The sequence below is a fragment of the Oncorhynchus gorbuscha genome, linkage group LG13 (assembly GCF_021184085.1).
Source record: "Oncorhynchus gorbuscha isolate QuinsamMale2020 ecotype Even-year linkage group LG13, OgorEven_v1.0, whole genome shotgun sequence".
NCBI lineage: Eukaryota > Metazoa > Chordata > Actinopteri > Salmoniformes > Salmonidae > Oncorhynchus > Oncorhynchus gorbuscha.
In genome coordinates, this window is record NC_060185.1 from 69,170,229 (window position 1) to 69,182,649 (window position 12,421).

At 46.2% G+C, this 12,421-nt stretch overlaps 1 protein-coding gene across 2 annotated transcripts; it reads right to left on the bottom strand.

The window, feature by feature from the left end:
- Window positions 1-92: 92 nt before the first annotated feature.
- On the bottom strand, window positions 93-11,832 carry kdm2ab (lysine (K)-specific demethylase 2Ab). Of its 2 annotated transcripts, none has more exons than XM_046295525.1 (23): window positions 11,652-11,832; window positions 10,767-10,805; window positions 8,234-8,372; window positions 7,961-8,039; window positions 7,766-7,812; window positions 7,471-7,649; window positions 7,182-7,288; window positions 6,918-7,011; window positions 6,556-6,709; window positions 6,350-6,465; window positions 6,063-6,189; window positions 5,678-5,988; window positions 5,062-5,139; window positions 4,668-4,919; window positions 4,448-4,588; window positions 4,134-4,223; window positions 3,750-3,992; window positions 3,590-3,622; window positions 2,421-3,484; window positions 2,131-2,294; window positions 1,890-2,036; window positions 1,432-1,647; window positions 93-1,308 (listed from the first exon to the last, which is right to left on the bottom strand). In XM_046295525.1, the coding sequence occupies exons 2-23, from the start codon at window positions 10,800-10,802 to the stop codon at window positions 1,127-1,129; spliced, it is 3,999 nt and encodes a 1,332-aa protein (XP_046151481.1). In that variant the 5' UTR covers window positions 10,803-10,805; window positions 11,652-11,832; the 3' UTR covers window positions 93-1,126. The 2 variants fall into 2 exon arrangements, with proteins under 2 accessions (XP_046151481.1, XP_046151482.1); XM_046295526.1 differs by lacking the exon at window positions 11,652-11,832 and adding an exon at window positions 11,135-11,607.
- Between the last annotated feature and the right edge of the window lie 589 nt (window positions 11,833-12,421).

Consider the following 12,421-nt stretch of genomic DNA (forward strand, 5'->3'; position numbering starts at 1 on the left):
TTAACCAATTGTGAAATTAGGTTCTGCAGAGTGCACATTTGTGGTCCCGTTCTCAATCTCAGCACTCAAACAACCCAAAAAACACATACATCTGGAACAGTTAACCTTTAATTTTCTCTTTTTAATTTATTTAATAACAAATTAAGTGAAAAAGCTTCTGAAAATAATTACAATGCTACAGGTTTTTTTTGTCATCTAACAGAGGGAAACACATTTACACAAAAGTATATATTTATATTATTTTTTAGATGTGGCAAGGTGGGAAGGAAAAGAAGGATCCCTCAGAAGCACTAGACCGAAGGGTAACAGGACAGAATAATGACAGCAAATATTACATTTATACACTGAGTCTTATCAAGTAAAAATAAACTGTAAAGGGAACTCACATTTTATCCATGGGAAACAGAAAATGCATCAAAGTAGGCTGAAGGGTATTTCCTAGAATAGAGACGGTTGTCATAGATTGATATTTGTACAAAACAGGGAGTTTTGGGAGTGATAGCACCTGAATTCTAACGGTTGTTTGAGATCGCGCCATTTACCCTGTCTCCGCCCCTTCCACCCCATTTCATTCATACCCCGTCCTTATTTAGGAGTGGTCTGGTCACCATGTCGATTGCCCTCGCACCTTCCCCGAATCCCTTGTCTGCGCCCCTCTGTCTCAGGGTGGGGTGACCTGACCAGAGTACTCCTGGAGGAGTTAGTCCACAGCCAACACCTTTGGTTAAAGACAGCCTTAGAACTCCCAGGGTGAAGAGAAGAACCCACCCCACAATCTCCTGCCACCCTCACAAGAACCCGTCTAACCTCTCCCCTCCACATATCATGGAATCCACTTCCCACCCCAACTAAATCATGCAGCGTAGGCGCCTAAACTCAAACTCCTGAGTCTCTTGTCTGGTTTAGTAAAATATATATATATATATACATACACACACACACACACACACAACTGGAAAGAAATCCTGCTCCCACTAAGTGCGCAGTAACTAAGTGCTTTCCATTCCTGCTCCCTTCAGAGGCAGCAGGTGCTTTTAAGCCTCCCTGTCCTACAGTCTTTTCTCTTGTCACACAGATGTCCCCAACCTCTCCCTGTATCCTCTGTCCCAGACAGAGGCGGCAGGCTCTAGGATATCCTCTGGATCAGTTTGTCTTCAGATAGGCAGTAGAGGGTGTTGACAGACAGCTCAGAGATGAAGGCCTCACAGGCTTTGCGGGACACACTCTTGCATTCCCGCAGGTCCAGCAGGGAGAGGCAGGAAAGCCGGCGGAGGTACCGCAGACACGAGTCTGTCAGCTTACTGCAGCCTGGGAGATAGAGACCGGGGCTCAACACTAACAACAACTCAATATCAAGTACTAGTCACAATCGTGTGTGCACACTGCTCCAAGTCTCAGCTATGGCTGTGTATGCGTGAGTCAAAGTCTTACCCCCCAGGTTGAGCTCGGTGAGTGTGTTGCGTGTGGAGGAGCCCACAGCAGTGAGAAGGTTGATGGACTGGTCAGTGAGGGCTCCACAGTGGGACAGGTCCAGACGGGTCAGCAGGGGCATGTGTCTGATCACCAGCCTCAGAGTAGAGTCACTGATCTCCAGCCCCGCCAGACGGAAAGACTGCATGTTCCTCAGCTGACTGCGGTTATCACAACCTAGAGAGAGATGGGGTAGGGGTAAACAGTAATTAGGGTGAGAAGAGGGGGGGGGGGGCAGAGGAGAAAGAGAGGTGACAGGAGGAAGGCGGTGGAAGGGGAAAAAAAATAGAAAATATCTGTCTGCTGTGGACTCCAGCGGGACGCAGATAATTCATTTGGTATGACAAGGGATTTATCCAAACAGTATTTAACTCAAAACAGAAAACGGTGGAGGAAAGGGGCAGGATGTGTTGTCTCACCTGGTGGGTTGAGCAGGTCCCTGATCTGTCCGTCTTTGATCCCGTCGGCCCATCGAAGGTCCAGCGTGCGCAGGAGGGGGCAACCGGGCGAGCTAAGAGCCGAAATTGAAGACCAGGAACAGCCAGACAACATGAGATCCTTCAACCCTGAGTCGGAGAGAGAATAAGTTACATCTCCAGAGTGAGTAGTTGTCCAAGTGTGTGAGGACATGTTTGGTGGCATGACTGTGTGTGTGTGTACCAGGCAGGCGGTTGATGAGCCAGGTGAGTTGTTTCTTGGAGATGGAGGTCCAGGAGAGGTCCAGGGTGACTGGTTGGCGTTTGATGATACCTGACAGAGCTTGAGGACTGATGGATTTAGACACGCTCAGATCGACCCGCATCCACAGCCTCTTATCCAAGCTCCTACACGAGAACACACACACACACACGTTTTAATTGGTTATTGAGCTCCTATACACTCTTGTGCATGCAGACACATTCATAGTGTGTGTGTGTATAAAATGCATTTAAATAGTTTTTGTCTCTTACCATTTGTGCCAGTTCTTGCAGACGGCCATGCAGACACAAAGTTCGGCACGAGTCAGGTAACGGAAGACAGATACCCATACCTCCCTCTCACAGCCCGGCTCACTCCCTCCATTCGCCACTTCCCTCCCCCCATCCTGTAAAGCCGACAGAGGGAGGCGTAGAGGAAGAACAGGAGAGGAGGAGGAAGCGCTGTTGTCTGTTCTCTCTGTTCTGCCTGGCCTCATTCTCCTCTCGTCTGGATGGGAGCCCCGTGTGTGTGTGTCTGAGTGCAAGGGTGCAGCGTAGGGGTCTGGGGCGTGGTTCCTGAGGGGTGGTCGGGCCAGGTTCTTGCGTTGGATGCAACTCTGGCCGGGAGGGGCAGGGCGGGGGGCGACTGCAGCCTCCAGTTTCGGGACAATGGCCCCCGGATCACGTTTGGCCCTCGACGGCTGTAGGGTTACTGTGAGATACGAGCCTTTCATGAGCTCGTCGGTAAGGTCCGACACTACGAGGACTGGTGGCTCCGTCTGTGCCTGTCCTCCTTCCCCCCCGTCTTCATCCATCTCTTCTTCTCCGTTTTGGTTGGACTCTTCACTCTGTTCCTCTTCCTCATCTTCTTTGGCTGCTCCTCTTCCTCGTCTCTGTGGTCGGTTCTCTTTGTTCCGTCTGGCCCGCACGCCGTTCTCCCTCTCCTCATCACTACCACTACTACTACTACTACTGCTGCTGCTGCTGCTGGTGCTGCTGCTGCTACTACTGCTGCTATCACTCTCTTCCTCTGCTCCTCCGTGTCTCTGTCCTCTTCTTCCTCTCCCTGCAGCTCCTCCTCTGAGCCGTACTCCTCTCCCACTCCCTCGCTCCCTGTTCCCCTCTCCCCTGCCTGCAGGGGCCAGGCTGAGGGAGAGTTGGTGGGGATGGAGGCGAGCCCCTGTAGGGGAGCGGTAAGGGGAGCCTCTGAAGGACCCACGGCCCCGGGACAGTCTGCCAACAGGGGAGCGGAGGCGAGAGGACACCCCTCTCTGGAGGTGGGCTAGACCCTGGGAGCACAGGAGCTTAGGAGAACGCTCCAGAGACAACGTCTGCTTCTGTAGAGGATAATGGGTAAATGGAATAAACAGTGCTTTGGTTTGAATAATCATGCACTGGTTTGGAGAAGTACTGTGCTTTAAAATAGGACTGCATGTGCTTACCGATTGTAAGATTTTGCTGCGCTCCAGTTTGATCTGCAACAAAGAGTAGAAAGAGATTTAAGAGATTACTTTGTGGTGAGGAATGATTGTACAATAGATGTAGAGCTTTAACACAGACCTCTAAACAAAAACGCACTCTAGCAACCCCCTCCCCCCTCACCCTCTTCCTGAGTCGAAGCTCCAGCGCTCCGGCTCTCTTCCTGTTTTGTTGTTGCTGCAGTAACAGCCTCTGAGAGGGAGGGGGCACTCTCCGCTGGGACAGAGAGGATGTCAGGGGGGGTCTGCCACGTCGGCTCTTCCTCATCCCACTGCATGCCTCCCCATCTCCTATCCCCTCTCGGTGGGCATGATTTGACGTAGAGAGAGAACCTGTAGACGCCATGCTGTCCTCACTGCTGGACGACTGAGACCGAGAGTGAGACAGGGGGCATCATTATGATCACTAAATGGGTATCAATAGAGTAGATGGGTATTGTCTTATAGGGACATAGAGGAAGAGAGAGACAGACTGAGAAATGGAGAGGAAGAGTAAGAGTTGGGGTACCTCCGATGAAGATCCTTCTTTGCCCTGGTAACATTTGGGACACTCCCAGCAGCTGGGCAGGTCCTTGTTGATCCTGCCCTCCCCAGGAACCTGAGAGAGAATTAACAACAGTTATAACACCTGCCATACACACAGAGGACTATTATATACAGCCATAACACCTCAAATCATCACATCAGTAAGGGCCATTTGAGTTGTGTGGGATACATACATTGTTAAGAAAATGTGTAATGGAAGTATGTTGCACAAGAAGGATTTTCCATGTGGATTGTAGTACAGCTATACATGTATCTGCTAGTGCGAGGCCTGGTCACCTTGATGCAGTCGGGGTGGGCGATCTGAGCACAGTTGGAGCATTCCATGAGGGTTGTGGAGGAGGGGCTTTCGTCTGAACACTCCTGTTTCCCCTGGCCAGCTCCACACAGAGCACACACCGCTGAGTTAGGCAGGCCAGGCTGGAGACGGGGAGAGACCAGGGTCAATATACTACACACCTCTCTCTCTGAGTAGGAAGGCACTGCACTGGCTACTCACAGCGAGACACTGCCTCATCATGCAGCCCTTCTTCATACGCCCGGGTCCTCCGAACCTCCTCATATCTTTGCAGAAGTTGCATTCGCCGCACTCCTTCCTCTGGCAGGCTGCACAGTGTTTGCAGCGCACACGCCTACGTCTCAGAGCCGAGATAGAGGTGGGCTTGGCAGGGCGCGGGACCACAGCCTTGTGGGGCATGGCGAGACGAGGACGGTATACCACTGAGGGTGGAGGGGGCTGGTACCACGAGGGCTGTGGAGGGGGGAGAGGAGACTGGAAAGTTAGTCTGTCTCTGTGTTGTTGAGACCTTGACTCTGGTGAGTAAATGTATGACACCTGTATGTTAAGTGGATATTTGAATGTGTGTATGAGAGGCATGTGCTCTAAGGCTCACCCTCTTGGGCCACTTGACAATGGGCTTTCCGGTATAAGACAGCTTGGGGTCATCGTTGCAGTGTTCCTCCAGAAGAGCCTGAAAACAGCAGAACATTAGCCATGTCAGGATCATGTCTCACTGTATCCCAACCAGCCATGATCGGGAGTCCCATAGGATGGCGCACAATTGGCCCAGTGTCGTCCGGGTTAGGGGAGGGTTTGGCAGGGGTAGGCCGTCATTGTAAAATAATAATTTATTTTTAACTGACTTGCCTAGTTAAATAAAAAAACATGCAAGACTTGACTGAGCAGATTACAAATGGATGCAGACAGCTGGATACTAATAGGTACCATTCCAAAATCTACAGTAGCATACCATTTAGAATTAAGCTATTGGCCATGCACGGGAAGTTGTATGCTAGTGTGGATATTGAAACGTAGCCAGAGACTGATGTAAATAGCTAGTGCAGCCATAGAAACATCCTGTGTAGCTCAGTTGCAACCTCAGGATCATGGGTTTGATTCCTGCTGGGGCTAACCATACAATGTATGCATGCACTACTGAAAGTGGCTATAGATGAAAGCAACTGCTAAATAATACATTATTATATTGTAGACTGGTGTATTGTACCCACACGTATGTCATGGAGCAGGGCGGGGGCATTACGGATGCCTGCGGGGACACACTTTTTGTGGGTCGGCAGCTCCTCCAGCTTCCCCAGCAGGTTCCACAGCCCCTCCAGCTCCAGGGGAGTCAGGTTTACTCTCACCCCCGGCTTAGTGGCACCGGGAAGGGGGAAGGAATCGTCATCAGACTCTTCCATTTTGACCTTGGTCTCACTTTCCTCCTCCTTTTCTTCCTTATCATTGTCTCCCTCTTTCTTTTCCTCTGTGCCATTTTTCACATGGCCGTTGAGTTTGTTCTCAGAGTCTTCACGGGTCAGACCTGACAGAAGGATAAACTCAGAGGAATTAATATTGAGAGAAAAGATAAGGAGGGGAAACAAATGGTGTACTCACCAACACCAAGTGAGTGCTTCTGGAAGTCGGGGGTGAGGTGGGAGGTGTTGGTCAGGCAGTAGAGGTATCTTTCCAACACGTACCAGCACATCTCATAGTAGAAGGGGTATCGGAACTTAGCCGGGACCTGGAGAGGGGACAAGGACAGCAGTACACATGAGATATTGGAAGTCAACAATTCATTTTCCCCCTAATCAAGTAGTACTCATCCAAACTCATGGATCTGCAATACAGTAGTGTGTTACGGTACAGTAGTGTTACAGTGTGCAGTAGGGTACAGTACTCACTCGTGTGCGGTCCTCAATGTTGTAGATGTTGAGCTGCATGGGGATGTTGAAGCTGTGGAGGAAGTTTCCTCCAAACACCAGTGTGTCCTCAGGGGTGTACACAGCATGGATCCAGCCTAGGCAGTTGGGTAGGTTAGATTATTTTTGTGTTGGAATGTCTGTGTCCGGGTGTGTCTGAGGGTACGTCTCAGTGTGTGTGTACGTACCGGAGGGGATCATGAAGGTGTATCCCTGCTTCAGTTCTATCCTCTGACAGTCCTGGGCCTTGTCCCCGAGGAAAATGTCTCCCTGTTTCCCTGACAACACCCAGTTCTCATACAGCTCCAAGTTCTGGGGTGTGGGCGGGATAAGCCAAAACACCTACAGGAGGTCAGAGGTCAGGGTTGAAGAGTGAGATAGTATTTTATTGTATCTCTGTCTAAATTGGCATATGTCTTAAACCTTCATAACTCTAGACTGTGCTGATAATGGCAGCCATCTTGGTCAGGGATAAATTATGTTCTAATAAATTCTGTGGTGATTCAAATGTGACACATCAAGGCTCTACTTCTCCTGGGTGTTGTCTCACCTTTCCCCCCCGCAGGATGTGGTACCAGACCGACGTACCGCCAAAGTCAACGTGGAAGTCTGTGAAGCAGCCCTGAACACTCATCAGACAGTACCTGAAAGAGAGAGATAGAGGGAAGAAAATACATCTTTACATCCAACATCAACCAGCACTGAAACAATGTAATAAACTCATGCTTCCACCCACAAACACTGCATGGGGTAGAATTAATCAGTGTGGTTGAGTATATGAGGGAGGAAGGCCATGTAAAGGCACGGGACTCACTTCTGCACTTTGGGATACTGCATTTCTATTATGGAGTTGGTTGAGTCTCTCTGTCTCTCCTTTAGGTGCCTTGGCCACATGTTGTCCACCCAGTCTATCAAATCCACCTGGGGAGAAAAGGACAATAAAGACATACATCACTGACTGTCCAGGGCTCTGTGGAAGTGATAGCCCAGCGTTTACAATGGTCAGACTCCCAAGCTTGCCATGTGATAGTTTGGTGTTATGTGTGTATAACTTTCAAGCTGAGGTGTCTGACAAGGTCTTCTGGTTTGCGTGTGTCTCTTACCGAGGCGGGTCGTTTCACCAGGTTCTCCAGCTTGGTGTGACTGAACTCCAGGCTGATGACGTTATAGAGCTTATCTCGCTCCGAGGGCGGGGTCTCGTAGTACCGCCGCCATTGGGCCATGGACATCTCGATGCCCTTCTGAGTGGTCACATCCATAACGTCAACCATCCTCCGACTGCCTATGAGAGAGGGAGACAGGCAAGGGGCAGGGAATATTGTTCACAGGGCTGCAGCACTGTTACATCAGTTGAAATCAGCAACTGTGAGTTCATAGTGTTCATAGTTTGGACCTTACCTACAAACAGCTTGACATCACTCACACTGAAATCAGAGTCTGGCATCCTGAAAGAATGAGAGCGTGAGAGAGCGAAAGAGAGAGGTTATTAAATACATCTGGAAAATCAGAGTGAACCAACTGTTATATTTCTATCCAGGCACAGATATGCAGTGAGGAAGGTCGGTTAGATAATTAGAAAGAAGCGTGACCTACTCTAAGCCGAGGCCATCTTTTTTCTCAAAGACGATAGGGTCTCTCAGCCCCTCCCTCTGGATGTACTCGAATGTGAAGTCTGCAGAGAAACACGTTATAGACAATGCAGGGTAGGCACACCAAGAGTAATCAAAAAAATAGAATACACCATAATTAGGGACATGATTTTTTGCCAGATAAAAAAAAAACGTTTTTTCCAGATCAAGATCATCACAACATAAGAGAAACATGGTTAATGCCTCTAAGGGATATTACAGCGTGGTTTGACCCGACCTTTTCCATCCATGTGTTTAACCAGGTAAGAGTTGAACCTGTCACTCTGCAGCTTCTCATCCAGGTCAAACGTCCTCTTTCCCTCAATCTCATCGTCCGAGATCCCGTCATCCTGGTAGCGCCGCCGCGTCCCTGTACGCTAGTGACACAAGGCAGAAACTCAACTTGTTGTATCATTTTGAATGAGTTTTCTCCTGAGACCATACATATGTAAAAATCTGGCAGTTTTTTGACTGTTCACTCTTCGGTCTGCATGGTCAATGCAGCAGATGCAACAATATGCAGGGTTTTTTTCTGGATCAAAAAGGGGCTTAGGTGGTGGGCGAGCAATGGGCCCAATCAGTCCAGCTGGACTTTAGAGACAATTTTAGAGGTCCCCATCTTGGCGGTGTAGAGACATTTGTAATACTTATGCAAATGTCCTTCAATTCTACAAATTTCTCCATGTAACAGAGAAATTGTTTCAGTTTGAAAGCTAATTTCCTGTATTCTACACATTTTGCCATAGAGCTGAGAGAAAATCTTGCAGTTTTTAAGCTAATATTCTGCAATTGTAAATATGTCATTGAAGCTGAGAGAACTTAGCTGTTTTTAAGCTAATTTCCAGCAATTCTATGCATGTGGCCATGGCTAATGCTGTGTTATTTTGCTGTGTTATAATGTTCAAACATTATTCAAACGAGACAACATTCCATTATTATCTATAATTCTATGGATTGTTTTTAATGACAGCAGATGTTATTTTGTTAAAACATAATAACAAACGTACTGCTAAACTAATTGTTTTGGGAAGTTTCGATTCTCCCCGACTTTCCTAGCTTTTTTTTAGCTGATTGTTCATTTCTCAAAGATGATATTATTTAAAAAATATAAAATCCCTGATATGACGACAACATCGATGCTGCTTTCCACTCTGTACTTAATATAAATCCACAGACGTTCTATAATTACACTATTAGTTTGTGTATCTTTCGGTCTCCAAGCAGCTAGTTGACCTTTTCTTAGCAAGTTGTGACTAAAATAAAATGTGTTAGCTAGCTAATAAATTTAGAGTCAGTCAGAGCAAACATAGCTAGCTAATACAGCCGATACCAGTGCTGGTGTAGGCCTATATCAGCATGTTGTTTGTACAACAGTATCTTCTAAATCTGATACGAATAAGTGAAGAGAAAACATTTAATGTAGCCAAAGATTATAGGGTGCCACCCCTCTGGTAAACACTTCGGTTCCTACCCTGTCACAATTACACCTCCATAGAGATCCTGATAGTATTATAATTCTTAATCATACAAACGCCTCCCTGGCTTTTTCATTTTTTGTCAAACACTGTATTCGAAGTGCCCACTATTACATTCTAACTATAGAATTAGAATAATCCTATTTCCATGATTTCAACAGTTCACCCAAGTGTTTTGATTTAAAGAGCAATTGCAATATTTGGTTCAAAATAAGGCCTCATTTATTTTTTGCCCATATCATGCAGCCCAACATGGCAGTGTGGAAATGAACTCAAATGAGATCAACTTTTGGTTGAAGTTTGATTGAACAGCATAACCCAATCAGAATGGTGAAAGCCCCATTGAAATCACTTACAATGCATGTGTTGCCAACCCAAGTAGGATGCACAACTCCAAGCAAAGTTTGAACTTTTATTATTCAAAAACATAAAAAATAAAAAAATGTAACATTGTGATATTTTTTGCCCATATCACCCAGCCCTATATAGATTCATAACAGAAAGATTTACAGATGAGTCATTCAGTCACTTAATGGTCCGTATGGGCATCACAGGAGGGGCTTATCCTACTACGACCCCATTCCCCCTATCCTCTCATAGTTTGGCTTGACAGATGGGTCCAGCACAACAACCCCATTCACCCCCCCCCCCAACCATCTCTCTACTCAAAACACCAAGCATGCTGTTTCCTACTCAGCTGGACTGATCCATTCTCATATATTGATTTAACCACAGTTTGAAAGACACAAGACAACATTCCATTATTATCTATAATTCTATGGATTGTTTTTAATGACAGCAGATAAAACAAAATCACACCCCTTAGAATGGCCTAATGGTTCTACAAAGGATAGCTGTGTCACAATTGAATACATGTCCTTGGCCCTTGGGGTTTTATGCTGGGGATCTGGATAAGCACTTTGTGACAACTACGGACGTAAAAAGGACTTCTAAAATACATTTTACTGAATGATGTCCTCTGCTCTAAATGAGTCACTGCACGAGGACAAAAAAAAGTTAAACGTAATGTAAGGTACACGAGTAAGCATTTTCAAGTAGGACAACACTAGTGAAATTGAACCTACTGACACACATTCAGTATTCCGTCATGCCAACAAATAAGCAACACTATCTATTGATTGAGCTCGTTAACGATGCAAATGTGGTTTTGATTAAGGAAACTATAATTGTCTTATTGTACACTTGCAAAATAGTGCAACTTGGCCAACTCCAGAAGTATATTGGTTAAGTTAGTATGCCTAAACATATCTGGTAAAACGAACGTTAACTACTTACCAAGCGCTTGCTGTAACGAGGGTTTTGGTCTTCCATAACCTAGGTATGCAATGAGACAGGTTTAGGAATATGAAGATAAAATACCTGTAAAAGTTCTGGCACTTGGATTGACAGTTTGCCAGATAATATAGGACCAATAATTATATAGTTCTATAGTTAGCGACAAAATTATCGATGAATAGCGTAACTCCTTCTAGCTGGTTATCAGCTACTAACGTTCATTTGGCTACATTGCTAATATAGGCTAGCTAGGGTTTTTGTATTTCACTAGGCAAGTCAGTTAAAAACAAATTCTTATTTACAATGACGGCCTACTGGGGACCAGTGGGTTAACTGCCTTGATCAAGGACAGAACGACATATGTTTACCTTGTCAGCTCAGGGATTCGATCCAGCAAACTTTAGGTAACTGGCCCAAAGCACTAACCTACCTAACCCTAGAAACAATCGATAACGTTGATAGCCAACTAACGTTATTCTTTTACCTAAACAGCAAAAATATTTAGCAACCAATTCGAATTTTACTTGCAACAAAACCAGTGAGTTCGATGGTTGTGCTTGGCTTATGGTACAGAACTGACCGACTTGCAGCAGACGCTGTTGTTAACTGGCTGGCTAGCTAGAGTGAATCTTAGCCAGCAACGTTCTGGCAGCTAACGTTAACTAGCTAACTTTCGAGAATACATGTGTGTGTGTGTGTGGTTATCTCCTGTTCGAACGCAGTAGCCATGTTAGGCTACATTTGTGGGGCATTTCTTTAAAATATGTACAATAACTAGCGACTTCATTCACGGAACGTTAGCCCGCTAGCTAGCTACCGTTAGCTAGCCATGTAACTTACATTATCTAGCTTACTATTGGGAAAATGCTATTATTTTCACTGTACCACTGAAATAACTCCCGGGGTTGTTGTGGTCTATACGTTGTCCTGTAGAACTGCTTTTATGGGTTATCCTTGAAGTTGGTATCCATTTTATATAATTTTAGCTGTGTAGTTTGTTATCCGTGTTATTGTGCGATAAGTTAAAGCGATCGCTTCGGGACGCCATTTTCATCTGAGCACAAAACACACAGGGCGGATTCTATTAATCTGAACGGCTGGGCACCGTCTATGGCCGGTGACGTCGACGGGCAAAAGCGGCGAGGGAGGAGCGCAACTCAACTCGAACAGTAATCTGAGTTGCTCGGTCATGTTGTCAACCAGGCAACATGGTGCTTCGTTCAGAAACATACCACATCTCATTTCCATTAAATATATGTTAGAATGTTGTTTGGGAAAGAAGATAGAGTTTTTATCTAAATCAATCCTACGCATTACTCCACGTCCTAATTACGTGACGTTTGTTTTGAGACGGTTTTGAACGGGGCTCCTGGCTCATGCCCGGTTCCAAAACGAATGGAATCAACGTTCATCCATTCAAAACACATCTTCCCTGACGCCCGGGACAAATTAATCGAATCCCCTCACACTCACACCCCCTTCCCGATCGAGAACGATCCGCCTCCAATTTACACTGACCTCCAATAGTAAATAGATAAATCAACACAAGAATGTTGTAATTGGGCAAACGTTATGTAATTCCGTGAAGCAGGAGGAGACCACGTGGTGTGTAAACCTATGGCCGTAGAGATTACTGACGTAGGCAAAACATCTAT